The sequence below is a fragment of the Scyliorhinus canicula genome, chromosome 12 (genome assembly GCF_902713615.1).
Source record: "Scyliorhinus canicula chromosome 12, sScyCan1.1, whole genome shotgun sequence".
Taxonomy (NCBI): Eukaryota; Metazoa; Chordata; class Chondrichthyes; order Carcharhiniformes; family Scyliorhinidae; genus Scyliorhinus; species Scyliorhinus canicula.
Window position 1 is genome coordinate 23,643,928 of NC_052157.1, and position 21,484 is coordinate 23,665,411.

Sequence of the window (21,484 nt, forward strand, 5' to 3'; positions counted from 1 at the left end):
GCCAGTATAAATGAATATTAAATGAACGAAGGACTAAGGACAGTAAAAAGACCTGATACAAAATACCTACTAGTTATGCTATTTTTGTGATGCAGTATCTGGAATGTAAAAAAAAAAGAGTTCATGTCCAGTGTCTTTAATAATGTTCCCCTTAAAAAGTTTCTATTTCTATTATTGTCAAGCTCCATAGTCTACAGCAGGTGTAGCCACCTAAGATGGACACTGGGCTACCAAAATGGAGAACTGCTAAGGCTGCAGGGAGAAAACAGTCTTAGCCAGGACAAGCAGTTTGCAGAAGGCTAATTAGCATTCTGCACGTACAAAACCAGTTTATGGCCAGGTGCAGGATCTCAGCTTAAGGTGTAAATGGCAACAACGATTTGCATAGTAATGAGGTGATCAAGATCCAGGCCAGCACAATAGAAACATTTAGATATGAATGGATACTTTTGAGAGAAGCCCAGACGAAACGGCACCATAAGTATCCATCACAAAGACCCAAAGAGACCGCCCCACTCATCGAGAAGAGACCCTCAGATTGGGGGATTTGTAAAATATCGATTGGGAAAAGACCCAATCGATACATGACAGGTAAAGGCCCGCCCCGAAGAGGCACGGACTTTGGGGGACCTATAAAGGTAGACCCCGCACATGGTTCTGTCTGTTGACTCCTGCCCAGATCTGCTGTTGCATCCTGACTCCGACCCCAGCCTCCAGATCCTGTCTTTCATCGCCGGCCGTTGAGCACCAGCCATCGTTCAGTAAGTGCCAAAACGACGCTCGCTACGTGACCCCGGCATTGCTTATACTCTAGCCGACTATTAGAGAACAGAAGGTACAGTCCAGAAAGGAACAAAGGCCTTGTCCCCTTACCTTGCTGGTTCCTACTTAGATAAGTATTTAGTCGTTTAATAGTAGAAATAAGTATTAGTCTTTAGCGTATGCATGCGTATTTATTATATTGGTTATAATAAATATCAATCGTTTGAACTTACTAATCGGTGTATAGTTTTATTACTTTGAACCTGACCTTGATATACTTGTGAGGTGTCTAAATACGGCACCTGGCGACTCCGAGCAGAAATTACATACACAGAGCTGTAGTAGTGTTAAGCACACGGCCTTTAAACGGAGGCGTGTTAATACACTCCAATAAACGCGTAATACACTCAAGTAAAACGTGCAACACAGGTCTGAACCACAACACTGCACCACTTCCCCATAGCCATATGCTACTGATCCCACTTCATTGCAGTAAGCACAAGGAGGATGCCAACGGTTGGGATACAATGATCTAGCCACTGATTTTTCCTTCTGCTCAAGCACGGGAAGGACTAAATGTCTGGGAGCAGCCGATTTCAAATGAAGTTAGGAATGAAATTCAGAGCCAGATCCCTTGCGGTAAAAAATATCACTCTTCCAATAGAGTTAACAGGTTGGCCAATCTGAATCTGCAAAGAACTGCCTCACACTATGGAAAGCTGTGGCTCACTGTCACGTGACTCTTTTATCCTCGTCTTTTATACTCACTGGTAGGTGTGCCATAGCTAAGGTTAATTCACAACAATTACTATATTTTAAGAGTGAAAGTATAATACACATTTTGCCAAAATCGAAGAACCGAAAGCCCGAAACTCCTCTATTAAATGAGAAAAAACAGATAATGCCCGTCACCTCCATAATTAATGGCCAAATAAAATAATGGAAATGTACATATTTGCATTTTGCATACAAGTTGATTTGCAAATATTGACCCAATTCATTAAATAAGAATTCCATCCACAAGGAGGGTGACAGACAGACCTTTACATCCTATTGAGGCCAAATTTGGACACCAGTAATTTCAAGGCTGGTTTTAAACTGGACCACCTGGGATAATATTTTACTTTTATTTAATTTTTAAGGGATGTGGGATTCACTGGCTAGGCCAGCATTTATTGCCCATCCCTAATTGCCTTGAGGTGGTGGTGATAAGCTGCCTTCTTAAACCACTGCAGTCCATGTGTTGTAGGTACACCCATAGTGCTCTTTAGGACGGTTTGACCCCACAAAGGACGATAAAATATTTCTACGTCAAGATGTTGAATAATTTGGATGGGAACTTCCAGATGGTGGTGTTCCCAGGCGTCTGCTGTCCTTGTCCTTCTAGATGGCAGTGGTCATGGGTTTGCAAAGTGCTGCATAAGGAACCGTGGCGAGTTCCTGCAGTGCATCTTGTAGATGGTCCACACGACTGCTACTGTGCGTTGGTGGCGGAGGAAGTGAATGTTTGTGGAAAGGGTGCCAATCAAGTAGAATTATATAATTTACAGTGGAGGCCATTCGGCCCATTGAATCTACCGGCCCTTGAAAGAGCACCCTACCTAAGCCCACGCCTCCACCCTATCCCCGTAATCCAATCTAACCATTGGACAGTAAGGGGTAATATAGCATGTCCAATCCACTTAACCTCCACATCTTTGGACTGTGAGAGGAAACCAGAGCACCTGGAGGAAATCCACGCAGCACGGGGAGAAAGTACAAACTCCACACAGACAGTCACCAGAGAGTAGAATTGAACCCGGGTCCCTGGAGCTGTGAGGCAGCAGTGCTGACCACTGTGGCCCCCAAAGTGGGCTGGATTGTATCGAGCTTCTTGAATGTTATTGGAGCTGCACTCATCTATCGAAGATCCGCTCCACAATTGTGCCTTGTAGTTGGGGGACGGAGTGAGGTGAGTTGGGGAGTGAGGCGAGTTACTCGCCACAGGATTCCTAGCCTCTGACCTGTTCTTGATGCACAGTATTTATGTGGCTAGTCCAGTTCAGTTTCTAGTCAATGGTAACCCCCAGGATGTTGATAGTGCGGGAATTCAGTGATGATATTGCCACTGAATGTCATGGGGTGATGGTTTGATTCTCTCTTATTAGAGGTGGTCATTGCCTGGCACTTGTGTTGCGCGAATGTTACTTGGCACTTGGATATTGTCTTAGGTCTTGCTGCATTGGCACTGCTTCAGTGTCTGAGGATTTGCAAATAGTCCTGAACATTGTGCAATCATCAACAAACATCCCATATCTGACCTTATGCTGGAAGGAGGGTCATTGATGAAGCAGGTGAAGATGGTTGGGTCCAGGACACTCCTGCAGTGATATCTCGGACTGAGATGACTGACCTCCAACCATCTTCCTTTGTACTAGGTAACACTCCAATCAATGGACAGTTTTCCCCCTATTTCTATTGAATCCAGTTTTGCTATGGCTCCTTGGTGCCATCTTCGATCAAATGTTGCCTTGATGTCAAGGGCAGTCACTCTCACCTCCTCTCTGGAGTTCAGCTATTTTGTCCATGTTTGAACCAAGGCTGTAATGAGGTCAGGAGTTGAGTGGCCCTGGTGGAACTCAAACTGAGTGACAATGAACAGGGTAATTGCATTTGTTACATGAGCCAAAGAGTTAACTAGTTGACATCTAAAGGTTTTGAGCAGCTTAGGTCCCAATCTACCATTTTTCACACATGCATGTGAACAATTTTCTCTCAAATTGAATTATTTTGACCTCAGTCCTGTACAGCAAAAAGTTAAATGAAACTCTCAGCACTCTGGCTTTCTACCAAGCACTGGGGATTCTTAACTTCAGCTTGAATGATAGATTTCAGTACTAGGAAAAATACAATTTTGCAAAATCTGCAAAGCAGTCTTGTCAGCAGAAAGATGAATAATGAGAGGTGGTGCAGAATTAACACACAGTCAAAGGAAACTCCTGCCGTCTTTTTTTGTTTGGTCACCTATGCAAAACGGGGAAATGGTGGAATATGAATTGTTGTTCCGAATCTGGCTGGCATAACAAGTTAGTACCGTTCGCTTTGAACTCGTGCAGCTGTCAGACCGAGAGGGGAACATTTCCCTTTGCTGTTAGCTTTAAGAATCCTACATAAAATTAACCAATTCTAACCCATGCCAAGAGCTAAAAACAGATGAGGAAAGCCATTCAGCCTATTTTAGTTAATTCACAACAAAACTGCAGTCACCCCAATTCATAAAGGACATGGCATTGAAGTAGGAACCTTAATTTAATACATTTTTTTTTTAAAATTTAGAGTACCCAATATTTTTTTCTAATTAAGGGGCAATTTAGCGTGGTCAATCTGCCTAGCCTGCACATCTTTGGGTTGTGGGGGCGAAACCCACACAAACACGGGGAGAATGTGCAAACTCCACACGAACAGTGACCCAGAGCCGGGATCGAACCTGGGACCTCAGCGCCGTGAGACTACAGTGCTAACCACTGCACCACCGTGCTGCCTCTTAATTTAATACATTAGAATTCCCACTCATGCCACATGACAGTTCATGTGAGGAAGATGAAAAACACGTAATGTTGTAGTGGAATAATGTCTCAGAGAGTAAGGCTGAGTCACATGATGGGCACAGTAAGTTACCATCTACCTGACCCGGGACCAAAATACTCAGTTCCCCAGCACTAATACTCTCATCTCCACAACCTAAAATCTCTCTAAAGATTAATTACACAACAAAACATTGCTTAAATGCAAATTATGATATACACAATTGTGGATGAGCCACAAACAAAAAAAAGGAATGAGTCATGCATACGACCTCCGCAAAGCCATCTGAGATGCCACGAGAGAATATCAAACTAAGCTAGAGTCACAGACAGACTCTCGGCGGTTGTGGCAAGGACTAAACAACATAACGGGTTACAAAGCGAAGCCGAGCAGTATCTCTGGCAGCAGCGCACCCCTCCCGATGAACTTAATGCATTCTATGCTCGGTTTGAGCAGGTAACCAACAATCCGCTGTTGAGTGCCCCAGCAGCCCATAATTCACCCATACCCACCATCACAGTTTCCGAAGTCAGATCGGCCTTCCTGAAAGTGAACCCACGGAAGGCGATGGGCCCGGACGGGATCCCTGGTCGTGCACTCAGAGCCTGCACATACCAGCTGGCAGAGGTATTCACAGACATCTTTAACCTATCCCTACTCCACTCCGAGGTCCCCACCTGCTTCAAGAAGACCACCATCATACCGGTATCAAAGAAGAACCAGGCAACATGCCTCAATGACTACCGCCCGGTGGCCCTGACGTCAGTTGTAATGAAGTGCTTCGAGAGGCTGATCATGAAGCGCATCACCTCCATACTCCCGGAACGCCTTGACCCACTTCAATTCGCATACCGTCACAACCGGTCCACATCAGACGCCATTTCCCTGGCCCTACACTCATCCCTAGAGCATCTCGAAAACAAGGACTCCTACATCACACTCCTATTTATTGACTACAGCTCCACCTTCAACACCATAATCCCAGCCAAGCTCATATCAAAGCTCCAAAACCTAGGACTTGGCTCTCCACTCTGCAACTGGATCCTTGACTTTCTGACCAACAGACCACAATCAGCAAGAATGAACACTAACACTTCCTCCACAATAGTCCTCAATACCGGTGCCCCGCAAGGCTGCGTACTTAGCCCCCTACTCTACTCCCTGTACACACACGACTGCGTGGCAAAACTTGGTTCCAACTCCATCTACAAGTTTGTTGATGATACGACCATAGTGGGCCGGGTCTCGAATAACGATGAGTCCGAATACAGGAGGGAGATAGAGAACCTAGTGGAGTGGTATAACGACAACAATCTCTCCCTCAATGCCAGCAAAACTAAAGAGCTGGTCATCGACTTCAGGAAGCAAAGTACTGTACACACACCCGTCAGCATCAATGGGTCGAGGTGGAGATGGTTAGCAGTTTAAAATTCCTAGGGGTGCACATCACCAAAAATCTGTCCTGGTCCACTCACGTCGACGCTATCACCAAGAAAGCACACAGCGCCTATACTTCCTCAGGAAACTAAGGAAATTCGGCATGTCCACATTAACCCTTACCAACTTTTACAGATGCACTATAGAAAGCATCCTATTGGGCTGCATCACAGCCTGGTATGGCAACTGCTCGGCCCAGGACTGCAAGAAACTTCAGAGAGTTGTGAATACCACCCAGTCCATCACACAAACCTGCCTCCCCTCCATGGACTCCATCTACACCTCCCGCTGCCTGGGGAAGGCGGGCAGCATAATCAAGGATCCCTCCCACCCGGCTTACTCACTTTTCCAACTTCTTCCATCGGGCAGGAGATACAGAAGTCTGAGAACACGCACGAACAGACTCAAAAACAGCTTCTTCCCCACTGTCACCAGACTCCTAAATGACCCTCTTATTGACTGGCCTCATTAACACTACACCCTGTATGCTTCAACGGATGCCAATGCTTATGTAGTTACATTGTATATCTTGTGTTACCCTATTATGTAATCTCATGTATTTTCTTGAATTTTGTTTAATTCCCTTTTCTTCCATGTACTGAATGATCTGTTGAGCTGCTTGCAGAAAAATACTTTTCACTGTACCTCGGTACACATGACAATAAACAAATCCAATCCAATCCAACCCAATTAATATTTATTGGGGAATGGTCAGCTTTTACCAACTAATAGGGGCAGCACGGTAGCATGGTGGTTAGCATAAAAACTTCACAGCTCCAGGGTCCCAGGTTCGATTCCCGCTGGGTCACTGTCTGTGCGGAGTCTGCACGTCCTCCCCGTGTGTGCGTGGGTTTCCTCCGGGTGCTCCGGTTTCCTCCCACAGTCCAAAGATATGCGGGTTAGGTGGATTGGCCATGCTAAATTGCCCGTAATGTCCTAAAAAGTAAGGTATGGGGGGGGGGGGGGGGGGGGGGGGGGGTGTTGTTGGGTTACGGGTATAGGGTGTATACGTGGGTTTGAGTAGGGTGATCATGGCTCGGCACAACATCGAGGGCCGAAGGGCCTGTTCTGTGCTGTACTGTTCTATGTAATAGACAGGTAAGCATGCATGTCCGATTGTTTGCCGATCTACAGTGCTTAAACTCTCCTGCTTAATGATGAAATTGGTTAATTAGTTCTTTGGTTACTTGGCAGATGCAAACTCATTGTCTCTTCAAATTAACACTGCTGACTTGTTTTCATAATGGACTGCAATCTAAACAGGTACCTGATTTAATCAAAGATTTGAAAGTATTAGCTTTATTCATACTGATGACTCGGACAGCTTAACTTCAACATACAACGTCAAATGTCTTTGATTATACTAAAAAAAATGTTAAATGGGAACAAAAAAAGTCTTAATTTCAGCAACATCCACTTTGTAAAATTTTGGTCCTGTACTAAACCCAATATCTATATCTTGGCAGCACAATGGACAGTCAATGAGGTTAATGAATTATCTCTGATTAGAACCAACAGAGCGGGCATTTACCAAATATATTACTGTTTATTTCTAATACGTATAAATTGAATTGGGGCCAATTAACTCAGTTGGCTAGATGGCTAGCATGTGGTTCAGAGTAATGGCAACAGCGTGGGTTCAATTCCAGGTCTGGCTGAGGCGTCAGACCTGGGATCATGCAGCCTCGTTCAGTCTCTGAGAGTGGAAGGCAATGCAAACCACTGCTGACAAAAACTGCCAAGAACACAGCTCAGGAGGAAGCGCCAGCAGACACCAAGCCAGGACCTGACTTCAGGCAGTGCACAGGTACCATGCTATACCAACAATCTGATGTAATGCATCATGATTCAAAATTCAAATTGAACAACGGTAAATATATTATCTGGAAGTCACATAAACTTTGCTGTGATTTAGAATATAATTACCCAATATCATCTTCCTGCAAGGTCTTAGCAGCTGCTTGTGTTGACAGTTTAATCTGCAAGTCCAGTCTCTGCAAGAAGTCTTTGGCAGACAGTTCTTCAGGGTGAATGGGTTTGTTGTCAGGATATTCTGGACTCGGGGATGTAGAACTTTCTTCGTCCATATTCAGCGGCCTTTCTTCACTCAGAGTGTACGTGTCCCTGGATTCATTCTCGGGAGATTCCAATGAGTTCAGTCCATTAAACAGTAACCCTTTCTCAGACATGACTGGAATAATAAGGGTTTTCCTTAGGAATATGCAATCACTTGTGAAGAGTTTATTTGTCCTTTTTATTTGCTCCATCTAGAATAAAATTGTTGACAAATGTTATTAACATTTTAACAATATGTCTGTTTTACAATATTCCGCCTGTCCTGTATTTTGAATTCAGAGTATATTTTAGCAAGAATTACACTCTAGTAAATCTAGCAGGCATTCCATGAGCATTAAACTGGTACAAAGACAAGGTAACACAGTGCGCAGCACATTGGCCTTTATCCTCTGGGACCTAGGATCAAATCCAGACTGATATGATGAAACATTGCTGATCATTTGGCTGTAATGTTTCTTGGTGGAATGAGCTTGAGCAGTGTCAATCCAGCTCTAAGTCGAAGGTACCTAAAGTGTGAGAATAATTGATGTGGAAAATGAAAAAGTGTCACAGTTCTTGACAATTATTATAGATCGCATTGCTGGGGCTGAAGCTTATTGTTGGAGGAGAGTGGAGGGAACATTATTTAGCACCTGACTGTGCTATACTTGACCGCCCAGGAAAACTGCAAACCTCAAAGTCTTCAATCCACCGGCATCAACATTCTTTGCCTTGATGGTCACTTGATATTGCTATGTAAAGAAATAAACTCAAAAAAGTAATTTGTCAGTACGGAACTTGAGTATTGCTGAAAGGAAAGGCATTTTGTCAAATCTTTTCATCTTGCATTAATCAGGACAATCACTAGAATACCAATGTCAGGGGAAACAATACAATTGGCGAGATTGAACGGAAAAAGTTAATTCGGTTTTGCGTGTAGTTGGGGGGTCTTTCTCAGCGCTTGCCTTTTTTTCGGCCTTGGCAAGGAACGCCCCATTGAGGCCGCACTTTACCCATTTCCTGCACAGCACCCTCTTCTCATGCAGTATAAAGTTCTGGATTCCCCTGACATTGGTTCCTGCGATTGTTCGGCTGAGTACAAGATGAATAGCTTTGACAATTGTCCTTTTTCGGCAATTCTAAGCTCTGTGTAACAAGGTATGTTTGCGATACCACAGGTCACAGCCTTTTTAAACAGACAGTAAGTACAGACATTATGACTTCCGGTGGCGGCGATGTCCGAGTGAGCCGCACATTCGGCGGGTTCTCACTCCGGTGGGCATTTAGAGGCTGATTCCCCGCGATAGCGGGACCACGGAGCTGAAGGAAGGCGTCAGCGAAAGTGCTGAGGAGCGGGCTGCGGCACATGGAACAGCGGGAGTCCAGGAGGCAGAAGAAAAGACAGAAAAAGGGACAGAGACAAGGACCTGAAGAAACTTACCTGGAACCTAAGATGGTGGACACACGGATCCCGGACTCAGCAATCCAACAGGTGCTGGATAACATGCTTCAGGTAATGAAGTCCAGTTTTGAAGCGCTGAAGCGGGACAGCTTGGACCCAATCCAGAAAGTGGTGGATCAGCTGAACCAGAGGCTGGATGCACAAGATGTTAAAGTTAAGGGGCTGGGAGAGGCGGTGGAGGAGAAGGCGGATGCGCAGACGGTTGCGGCGCTAGAAGTCGACGGGCTGAAGGAGCGGCAGACAAGACTGCTGGACAGAGTGGAGGAGCTGGAGAATAGAGCCCGCAGGAACAACCTGAGGATGGTCGGCCTCCCGGAGGGGGCTCAGGGAGCTGATGCCACAGCATTTGTAGCAGACCTATTGATGCAGCTGATGGGGGCCGAAGACTTTCCGTGACCGCTGGAGCTGGAGGGGGCATACAGAGTGCAGGCGAGGCAAGGGCGGCCGGGCGGACCCCCCCCCCCCCCCCCCCCCCCGCCCGATGGTGATTAGGTTCCACAGGTTCGTGGACAAGGAGCAGGTGCTACGGTGGGCAAAGAGCGCCACGAACAGCACGTGGAACAACAGTGTCCTCCGCATTTACCAGGACCTAAGCCAGGAGGTGGCTCGGCGGCGAGCAGCCTTTAAGAATGTCAAGGAGGTGCTGTTCAAGAAGCACGTGAAGTTTGGTCTGCTGTTCCTGGCTCGCCTATGGGTCATGCACCAGGGTCAACACCACTACTTCTCCGAGCCTGAAGAAGCGATGGACTTTGCGAGGGATCAGGGGCTGGTCCCGAAGAGGCCCCATGGACGCGAATTAGGGCCCGAGGACTACCGTAGGAAGGTACGCCGAATGGGCCTGGACTGCTGTTCAACAGTTTGCTGGGTCAAAGGTGCCAAGCGGAACATTTGGGACTTTTTCCTTTGTTCATGGACATTGGTTTGGGGTTTTTTTTTTAAATATTGTTTGTTTTTTCTCTTATGTTTTTGTTTTTTCCGTTTTTTCCTTTTTGGGCGGATTTGTACTTTTTGTGCAGCTCGCGGAGGACACTGGAGCCGGCACGGTAACGAAGGGAGGCCGGTCAGCAAGGGGGGGCCAAGGACGTGGGTTGGGGGGGTTTTTCTTGGGGGATTTTTTTTTGATGTCCATGCCTTCCTGTGCCAGTGAGTTTGCTCCAGTGGGTTGGAGAGGGGGATGGGGCGCCGGGGAGTGGGGAGGAGGACGGGGAAACAATGGGAATGAGACAGGAAGGCGCCGGAGTGTTGAGTCACCGGGCTAGCAGATTGGCTAGTCAAGGAAGTCAGTTGGGGGGGGGGAGAGATCACAGCCAGTGGATGGCAGGGGTGGGGGTATCGGGGAATGTTGTTTGGGGGGGGGGGGGGGGGGGTTGTTCTGCTGACGTGGGAGGGACTTGAAATAGGTACTGGAAAGGAGGTCGAGGGTGGAGGCAGCCAACAGGCGGGCCAGGAATGGCGTGACGCACAGGCCGGGGGCCGGCGCGAGAAAGGCTATGGCTGACCAGCGTGCTGGTGGGGGGTGGGTTGTGCCCCCCGACCAGGCTGATCACCTGGAACGTCAGGGGACTGAATGGGCCGGTTAAGAGGGCGCGGGTGTTCGCGCACTTGCGGGTTCTGAGGGCGGACGTAATTATGTTGCAGGAGACACATCTGAAAGTGTCTGACCAGACCAGGCTAAGGAAGGGCTGGATTAGCCAGGTCTTCCACTCGGACTTGGACTCGAAGTCCAGGGGAGTGGCAATCATGATCAACAAGCGGGCGCAATTTGAGGCGGAGGGCATAGCCTCAGACAGGGGGGGCAGATACCTGATGGTACGGGGCAGACTGGAGGGGAGAAGAGTGGTGCTGGCGAACATATACGCCCCGAACTGGGATGACGTGGACTTCATTAAAAGAGTGCTGGGGAAGATCCCGGACCTGGACTCTCGCAGGCTAATAATGGGGGGGGGGGGGGAAAGACTTTAACATGGTCCTTGACCTGGCTTTGGATCGGTCGTGTCCCAGAACGGGTAGACTTCCAGCAATGGCAAGGGAGCTGAAAGGGTTTATGGAGCAAATGGGGGCAGTGGACCCCTGGAGAGCCAGACGGCCGACAGGAAGGGGCTACTCGTTTTACTCGCACGTCCATAAAGTATATTCTAGGATAGATTTCTTCGTACTGAGCAGGGATTGTATAGGGGAGGTAAAGAACACGGAATATTCGGCAATTACTATCTCAGACCATGCCCCGCACTGGGTAGACCTGCAGATCATAGAACATAGAACGATACAGCGCAGTACAGGCCCTTCGGCCCACGATGTTGCACCGACATGGGAAGTCAAAAACTAAAGGCCATCTAACCTACACTATGCCCTTATCATCCATATGCTTATCCAATAAACTTTTAAATGCCCTCAATGTTGGCGAGTTCACTACTGTTGCAGGTAGGGCATTCCACGGCCTCACCACTCTTTGTGTAAAAAACCCACCTCTGACCTCTGTCCCATATCTATTACCCCTCAATTTAAGGCTATGTCCCCTCGTGCTAGCCACCTCCATCCGCGGGAGAAGGCTCTCACTGTCCACCCTATCTAACCCTCTGATCATTTTGTATGCCTCTATTAAGTCACCTCTTAACCTTCTTCTCTCTAACGAAAACAACCTCAAGTCCATCAGCCTTTCCTCATAAGATTTTCCCTCCATACCAGGCAACATCCTGGTAAATCTCCTCTGCACCCGTTCCAAAGCTCCCACGTCCTTCCTATAATGAGGCGACCAGAACTGTACGCAATACTCCAAATGCGGCCGTACCAGAGTTTAGTACAGCTACAACATGACCTCATGGCTCCGGAACTCAATCCCTCTACCAATAAAGGCCAACACACCATAGGCCTTCTTCACAACCCTATCAACCTGGGTGGCAACTTTCAGGGATCTATGTCCATGGACACCGAGATCCCTCTGCTCATCCACACTACCAAGAATTTTACCATTAGCCAAATATTCCGCATTCCTGTTATTCTTTCCAAAGTGAATTACCTCACACTTCTTCACATTAAACTCCATTTGCCACCTCTCAGCCCAGCTCTGCAGCTTATCTATGTCCCTCTGTAACCTGCAACATCCTTCCGCACTGTCTACAACTTCACTGACTTTAGTGTCGTCTGCAAATTTACTCACCCAACCTTCTGCGCCCTCCTCTAGGTCATTTATAAAAGTGACAAACAGCAATGGCCCCAGAACAGATCCTTGTGGTACGCCACTCGTAACTGAACTCCATTCTGAACATTTCCCATCAACTCGCCAATTTCTGATCCACATCTCTAAATCACCCTCAATCCCCAGCCTCCGTATTTTCTGCAATAGTCGACTGTGGGGAACCTTATCAAATGCTTTACTGAAATCCATATACACCACATCAACTACTCGACCCTTGTCTACCTGTTCAGTCACCTTCTCAAAGAACTCAATAAGGTTTGTGAGGCATGACCTACCCTTCACAAAACCATGCTGACTATCCCTAATCATATTATTCCTATCTAGATGATTATAAATCGTATCTCTTATAATCCTCTCCAAGACTTTACCCACAACAGACGTGAGGCTCACCGGCCTATAGTTACCGGGGTTATCTCTACTCCCCTTCTTGAACAAAGGGACCACATTTGCTATCCTCCAGTCCTCTGGCACTATTCCTGTAGCCAATGATGACATAAAAGTCAAAGCCAAAGGCTCAGCAATCTCTTCCCTGGCTTCCCAGAGAATCCTAGGATAAATCCCATCAGGCCCCGGGGACTTATCTATTTTCACCTTGTCCAGAATTGCCAACACATCTTCCCTACGCACCTCAATGCCATCTATTCTAACAGCCCGGGTCTCAGCATTCTCCTCCACAACATTATCTTTTTCCTGAGTGAATACTGACGAAAAGTATTCATTTAGTATCTCATTTATCTCCTCAGCCTCCACACACAACTTCCCACCACTGTCCTTGACTGGCCCTACTCTTATCCTAGTCATTCTTTTATTCCTGACATACCTATAGAAAGCTTTTGGGTTTTCCTTGATCCTACCTGCCAAAGACTTCTCATGTCCCCTCCTTGCTCGTCTTAGCTCTCTCTTTAGATCCTTCCTCGCTTCCTTGTAACTATCAAGCGCCCCAACTGAAACTTCACGCCTCATCTTCACATAGGCCTCCTTCTTCCTCTTAACAAGAGATTCCACTTCTTTGGTAAACCACGGTTTCCTCGCTCGACCCCTTCCTCCCTGCCTGACTGGTACGTACTTATCAAGAACACGCAATAGCTGTTCCTTGAACAAGCTCCACATATCCAGTGTGCCCAACCCTTGCAGCCTACTTCTCCAACCTACACATCCTAAGTCATGTCTAATGGCATCATAATTGCCCTTCCCCCAGTTATAACTCTTGCCCTGCGGGGTATACTTATCCCTTTCCATCACTAACGTAAAGGTCACCGAATTGTGGTCACTGTCTCCAAAGTGCTCACCTACCTCCAGATCTAACACCCTGGCGGGTTCATTACCCAAAACCAAATCCAATGTGGCCTCGCCTCTTGTTGGCCTGTCAACATATTGTGTCAGGAAACCCTCCTGCACACATTGTACAAAGAACGACCCATCTAATGTACTCGAACTATATATTTTCCAGTCAATATTTGGAAAGTTAAAGTCTCCCATAACAACTAGCCTGTTACTTTTGCTCTTTTCCAGAATCATCTTCGCCATCCTTTCCTCTACATCCCTAGAACTATTAGGTGGCCTATAGAAAACTCCCAACAGGGTGACCTCTCCTTTCCTGTTTCTAACCTCAGCCCATACTACCTCGGAAGAAGAGTCCCCATCTAGCATCCTTTCCGCCACCGTAATACTGTCCTTGACTAGCAGCGCCACACCTCCCTCTCTTTTGCCCCCTTCTCTGAGCTTACTAAAACACCTAAACCCCGGAACCTGCAACAACCATTCCTGTCCCTGTCTATCCATGTCTCTGAAATGGCCACAACATCGAAGTCCCAGGTACCAACCCATGCTGCCAGTTCCCCTACCTTATTTCGTATACTCCTGGCATTGAAGTAGACACACTTCAAACCACCTACCTGAACACTGGCACCCTCCTGCGAAGTCAAATCCGTGCTCCTGACCTCTATACTCTCAATGTCCCGTACCCCAAAACTACAATCCAGGTTCCCATGCCCCTGCTGAATTAGTTTAAACCCCCCCAAAGAGCACTAACAAATCTCCCCCCCAGGATATTGGTGCCCCTCAGGTTCAGATGTAGACCATCCTGTCTATAGAGGTCCCACCTTCCCCAGAAAGAGCCCCAATTATCCAGAAATCTGAATCCGTCCCACCTGCACCATCCCTGTAGCCACGTGTTTAATTGCTCTCTCTCCCTATTCCTCATCTCACTATCACGTGGCACGGGCAACAACCCAGAGATAACAACTCTGTTTGTTCTCGCTCCGAGCTTCCATCCTAGCTCCCTAAAGGCCTGCCTGACATCCTTGTCCCCTTTCCTACCTATGTCGTTAGTGCCAATGTGGACTACGACTTGGGGCTGCTCCCCCTCCCCCTTAAGGACCCGGAAAACACAATCCGAGACATCACGCACCCTTGCACCTGGGAGGCTACATACCAAACGTGAGTCTCCCTCGCTCCCACAAAATCTCCTATCTGTGCCCCGACTATTGAGTCCCCAATTACTAATGCTCTGCTCCTCTCCCCGCTTCCCTTCTGAGCAACAGGGACAGACTCCGTGCCAGAGGCCCGTACCCCATGGCTTACCCCTGGTAAGTTCCCCCCCCACCCCCCCAAGTATCCAAAACGGTATACTTGTTACTCAGGGGAACGACCGCAGGGGGTCCCTGCACTGACTGCTTCTTCCCAGTCCCTCTTACAGTTACCCATCTATCTCCAGTCTTTGGTGTAACTACTTCCCTGAAGCTCCTATCTATGACACCCTCTGCCTCCCGAATGATCCGAAGTTCATCCAACTCCAGCTCCAGTTTCCTAACTCGGTCTTGGAGGAGCTGGAGATGGCTGCACTTCCTGCAGGTAAAATCAGCAGGGACACTAACGGCATCCCTCACCTCAAACATCCTGCAGGGGGAACATTGCACTGCCTTCCCTGCCATCCCTCTAAGTTCCAACCAAGTTCTGGTTAACAAATATAAAATAAATAAAAAATAATAATATAATATAGCACTTACCTGCTCACACCAATGGGTCTTATTATTACGTTAGAGGAGGAGGGCGGGTGGGAGACACTATACATGTAGTGTCTCGGGTTTCCTCTCCACCAGAATTTATTGGCTAGGGAAAATAAAAATCTTCCCAGAAGTCCGCGGGGCATACTTCCGGTTCCCACCTTATATTAAAAGAAAAACAGGATCGGTACCGGCTGGCTCTCCCTCTCGTGCTCTATTGAAAGTCCCGGCTGGCTCACCTCTCGCGCCCTTTTTAAAGTCCCCGCTGGCTCACCTCGCGCGCTCTTTTGAAAATCCCGGCTGGCTCTCCCTCTCGCGCTCGTTTGAAAGTCCCGGCTGGCTCTCCCTCTCGTTTGAAAGATTGGGGGGAGCGAGCTATTAACGCCAGCAATGGAGGCTAGACGTGGGACTGCTGTCAGAGGAGGGGATCTGTGAGAGGCTTCGGAGGTGTATGCAAAATTACCTGCAGGTGAATGACACGGGGGACGTCTGTGGCGACCCTGTGGGAGGCACTAAAGGCAGTAGTGCGGGGGGAGCTGATTTCAATTGGGGCCCACAGAGCCAAGGCAGACAGGGCAGAGATGGATAGATTGGTCAGGGAAATGAAAATGAAATGAAAATCGCTTATTGTCACGAGTAGGCTTCAATGAAGTTACTGTGAAAAGCCCCTAGTCGCCACATTCCGGCGCCTGTCTGGGGAGGCTGGTATGGGAATCGAACCGTGCTGCTGGCCTGCTTGGTCTGCTTTAAAAGCCAGCGATTTAGCCTTGTGAGCTAAACCAGCCCCTATGGGTCGGATAGATGAAGAGCACGCGGAGTCCCCGGGGGAGGTTTTACTCAGGGAGACGCAGAGACTACAGGCGGAACTGGGGCCACTATACACGAGTAGGGCCGTGGAACAGCTTAGGAAGGCGAGGGGCGTGGTGTACGAGCATGGGGTAAAGGCTAGCAGACTGTTAGCGCAGCAACTCAGGAGGAGGGAGACGGCCAGGGAAATAGGTAGAGTGATGGATGGGGAGGGGCGCAAAATGGAGGACCCGGCAGGATTGAATAAGGTATTCCGGGACTTCTATCGCAAGATGTATACTTCGGAGCCGCCGCAAGAACCGGAGGAGATGAAAAGGTTTCTGGACGGGTTAACCTTCCCAACAGTAGGTGGGGGGGCGAGTGGATGAGCTGGGGGCCCCGATTAGAGTGGAGGAGGTATTGGGGGGCCTAAAGGCCATGCAGTCGGGGAAAGCCCCGGGGCTGGATGGATACCCAGTAGAGTTCTATAGGAAGTTTTCTGACCTGGTGGGCCCGGTCTTGGCGAGGGTTTTCAATGAGGCAAGGGACAGAGGGACCCTGCCGCCGACAATGTCGCAAGCCACTATATCACTGATATTGAAGCGGGGTAAAGACCCGGAGGCGTGCGGGTCCTACAGGCCAATCGCCCTGATTAATGTTGACGCCAAGCTCCTGGCAAAGGTACTGGCGGTTAGAATGGAGGACTGCGTACCGGAGGTGATTGGGGAGGACCAAACTGGGTTCGTGAAAGGTAGGCAGCTGGCGGCCAACCTGTGAAGATTACTTAATGTGATAATGATGCCCCCGGCAGGCAGGGAGGTGGAGGTAGTGGTGGCGATGGACGCCGAGAAGGCCTTTGACCGGGTGGGGTGGGACTATCCATGGGAGGTGATCGGACGGTTTGGGTTTGGGGAGAGACTAGTGGATTGGATCAAATTATTATATCAGGCCCCGAGGGCCAGCGTCAGGACTAACAGAGAAGTGTCGGAGTACTTTAGGCTGTACCAAGGGACCAGACAGGGCTGCCCGCTCTCCCCGCTGCTGTTTGCACTGGCCATAGAGCCGCTGGCGATTGCGCTGAGAGCCGCAGAGGGATGGAAGGGCATGGTGAGGGGCGGGGTAGAACATAGGGTCTCTCTTTACGCAGACGACCTGCTCCTGTACGTGTCGGACCCAGTGGCCGGGATGGGAAGTATACTGGGAATGTTGAGGAAGTTTGGCCAGTTTTCAGGATACAAATTAAATATGGCCAAGAGTGAAATGTTTGTGGTACAGGCAAGGGGCCAGGGGAACAGATTGAGAGGGCTACCGTTTAGGCTGGTTGAGGAAAATTTCCGGTATTTGGGAATCCAGGTGGCACAAGACTGGGGCAGGCTGCACAAGTTAAATTTGGCCAGGGTGGTGGAACAAATGAAGGGAGAGTTTCGGAGATGGGATGCACTTCCGCTGTCGCTGGCAGGGAGGGTGCAGACTGTAAAGATGACAATCCTCCCTAGATTTCTGATTGTTTTTCAGTGCCTCCCGATCTTTGTACCACAGTACTTCTTCAAAAGAGTTAACAGGATGATCATGAGCTTTGTCTGGGCGGGACAATCCCCTCGGGCGAAGGAGGCGATGCTGGAGAGGAACCGCAGCGAGGGAGGGCTGGCTTTGCCGAGTCTGATTAATTATTACTGGGCGGCCAACATCGCTAGGATAAGGAAGTTGATGGTGGGTACGGGGTCTATCTGGGAGTGGGTGGAGGCGGCTTCGTGCAGGGGCTCCAACTTGGCAGCCCTGATCACGGCTCCTCTACCGCTGCCGCCGGCAGGTACTCCACTAGCCCAGTAGTGGTGGCGACCCTGCGGATATGGGGCCAGTGGAGGAGGCAAGTAGGGAAGACGGGGGCGTCGGTTTGGGCGCCAATCTGCGACAACCATCGGTTTGCCCTCGGGAGTATGGATGGGGGGGTTAAAGTATGGCGGCGGGCGGGGGTGGGAAGTGTGGGCGATATGTTCCTGGAAGGGAGCTTTGCGAGTTTGAGGAGCTTGGAGGAGAAATTTAGGCTGGTAAGGGGAAATTATTTTAGGTACCTACAGTTGTGGGACTTTGTTCGTAGACAGGTCCCATCTTTCCCACGCCTCCCGCCAATGGGGATCCAAGACAGAATAGTCTCTAGGGGGGAAGAAGGGGAGGGTAGAGTCTCTGATATTTATAAGGTGCTCATGAGGGAGGAAGGGTCCCAGACGGAGGAACTGAAACTTAAATGGGAGGAGGAGCTAGGCGGGGAAATGGAGGACGGGCTGTGGGCAGAGGCTCTGAGTAGGGTAAATTCGACCGCGACATGTGCCAGGCTCGGGCTGATTCAATTTAAGGTTGTTCACCGGGCCCACATGATGGTGGCTCGGATGAGCAAATTCTTTGGGATAGAGGACAAATGCGCTAGGTGTGCGGGAGGACCAGCGAACCACGTTCACATGTTTTGGGCATGCCCTCAGCTTAGGGGGTACTGGGAGGGATTTGCGGGCGTCATGTCCCGGGTGCTAAAAACAAGGGTGGCGATGGGTCCAGGGGTAGCAATTTGTGGGGTTTCGGAAGACCCAGGAGTCCAGGGGGAGAAAGAGGCCAAGGTTTTGGCCTTTGCTTCCCTGATAGCCTGGCGGCAAATACTATTGGCGTGGAGGGACTCAAAGCCCCCGAAGACTGAGTTGTGGCTTGCGGACATGTCGAGTTTCCTGGGTATGGAAAAAAATTAAGTTCGCCTTGAGGGGATCTGTACAGGGGTTCGCCCGGAGGTGGCAACCATTTATTGACTTCTTTGCGGGAGAGTGAGCATCAGCGAGCGGGGGGCGGGGGGGTAGAGTAGAGTAGGAGGGATAAAATGGCGGGTAGTACCGGTGGGAGAGGAGCGGGCTTGTGCAGTATGTTACGATTGAAGTATTGAAAGTACGTGGATGTTTGCACATTTTTGCCTTTTTTGCTTTCTTTCTGTTGATGTCTGTAACTGTTTACAAAGCCAAAAACTACCTCAATAAAATTGTTTATTAAAAAAAAAGTAAGTACAGACATTATAATACAACCTCAAAGTTAAGGGCCCTTTACTGGTCCATAAGCTTCAGTCGGTGTAACTATAATGTGCAACCTAAACATGTTTTCCCAGCATATTTGCTCCACTCTATTTTAGTATTTTATAAAACATACTGCCACTGCACAGCTCCATATTAGTTAGACTGAGTGGAAGCGCATCTTTTCATTAAGTTGAGACAAAAGCATGTTGCATTACAGAAATATTCACAGGCACTTCAGAATTTATTTGAAAGTACTGGGTACCCCATTAGCCCAAAGATGTTAATTTCTGCAATGGTAATCCCTGTGCCCCATCATCAAATGTAAACTCCTCCAAACCTCCTTTCAGCAGCCCCCCATGCATTCTCTCACAGCACAAAACCAACAAAGTGGGGTGACTGTTCGTCAATATCAGGGACATGGCTGTGAATACACAAGTGGAGAAGATTTATATCACTGGATTTGACCCAGATTCAATTGCATGTCCCAGATTCAATTCCATGTCCCAGTCACGCTAAACCAAATGGGTATCATGAATAACTACCTACAAACCTCTGCAACATTCATAATACTATGTTTAAGATATCACAGAAACGTTAACCGATTCTGATCACTCGTCAGCTAGATCTCTTCATTTTCCACCTGTGCTAGGCAGCAGCAGATAATAGTGATAAATTTAATAGTCAATTCTCCTGTGTGCATTCACCACTCAAATTGGCATCCAGATAGTTTTTAAATTTTAATTATTTAAGAACCGCTATGAAAACAGCAGTAAATCTTTACAATTACTTCAAATGCTGATTATTATTCAATTTACCTGGAGCATATTAATAATTGTTATTCCTTGGACACAAGAGTCATTACACATCAGCCGACACTAAGTACATTGGTTGGTGTTCAAAGCTTTATACCAAGAGCAATTTTTAAAAATGATCGATGGTTAGGCGAGTGTGGTTAGCATTGTTGCCTCCCAGCACCAGGGACCCGGGTTCACTTCCTGCCTTAGGTGACGGTGTGGAGTTTGTACATTCTGCCAGTGTCTGCCTGGGTTTTCTCTGGGTGCTCCAGTTTCCTCCCACAGTCCAACGGTGTGCAGGTTAGGTGGATTGGCCATGCTAAATTTAGCATGGAGAATCCACCTAACGTGCCCCTTTGTATCCAGGGATGTGCGGGTTAAATGGAGTTACCAGGTTTGGTGGACTTATGGGAATAGAGCAGGGTTCCTCCTTCTGCACTGTACGGATTCTATGATTGTATCACAAATCTCCAGAGTACAGTGCAGCCATAATCCAATTGACTAGCATAACAAGCTTGAGTGGCTGAATGGCCTATTCCTGTTCTACATTGTGTGAAAACAGTAAACTGTTCAGACATTTGGGCTGTAATTGCAGTGGTGGGTGCAGAAGACTGTTTTGAAATGCCGCACTCAACCATTATCTTTTTTTAAATTTAGAGTTCCCAATTCATTTTTTCCAATTAAAGGGCAATTTAGCATGGTCAATCCACCTACCCTGCACATCTTTGGGTTGCGGGGGTGGAATCCATGCAAACATGGGGAGAATGTGCAAACTCCACACGCACAGTGACCCAGAGCCGGGATCGAACCTGGGACCTCAGGGCCGTGAAACTGCGGTGTTAACCACTGCACCACTGTGCTGTCCCTCAACCATTATAGGATCTGGATCATCCAAATGCCACAATGAAATTACAGCCTGACATTCTGCTGTGGAATGTAATCCAGGAGACTGTAGTCGATCTGATATCAAACGACACCATTAAATTGCAAAGGATCAATTGCTTTCAGAGAGGCATGTTGAAGATTATTTATAACTGCTGATTTTTCCTTTTCCATGCACAGATGATTTCATTCATAGATCAAGAGATGGTAGCTGTGAGGGAGGAGGAATACATCTATGATAGAACAAATATACATGGACTTTTAAAAGGAGACCATTTTGTCCTTGTTCCTTTCCAATTTATCATTGGAACAATTTCTGTATTGTGAAGAGGCAGTCTCACAGGGATATTCTGAAAAGCCCAAAGTTACTTTGGACTCATCCCGTTTTCTCAAGGCTGGGTTATTTTCCCCAAACATCCACGATCTACCCAACAATGCAGTCTTGCTAATACTTTGTAACTAAGAAACAACATGATTTTTTTGTTTTAATAAAT

The 21,484-nt window shown here is 48.0% G+C and overlaps 1 protein-coding gene across 1 annotated transcript in view; it reads right to left on the bottom strand.

Moving 5' to 3' along the window:
- Window positions 1–21,484, bottom strand: part of lysmd2 (LysM, putative peptidoglycan-binding, domain containing 2) — a 68,695-nt gene that overhangs the window by 19,296 nt on the left and 27,915 nt on the right. Inside the window, exon 2 of the mRNA XM_038814201.1 lies at window positions 7,690–8,030. Coding sequence (XP_038670129.1) covers window positions 7,690–8,030 — 341 coding nt within the window. The remainder of the gene's footprint in view (window positions 1–7,689; window positions 8,031–21,484) is intronic.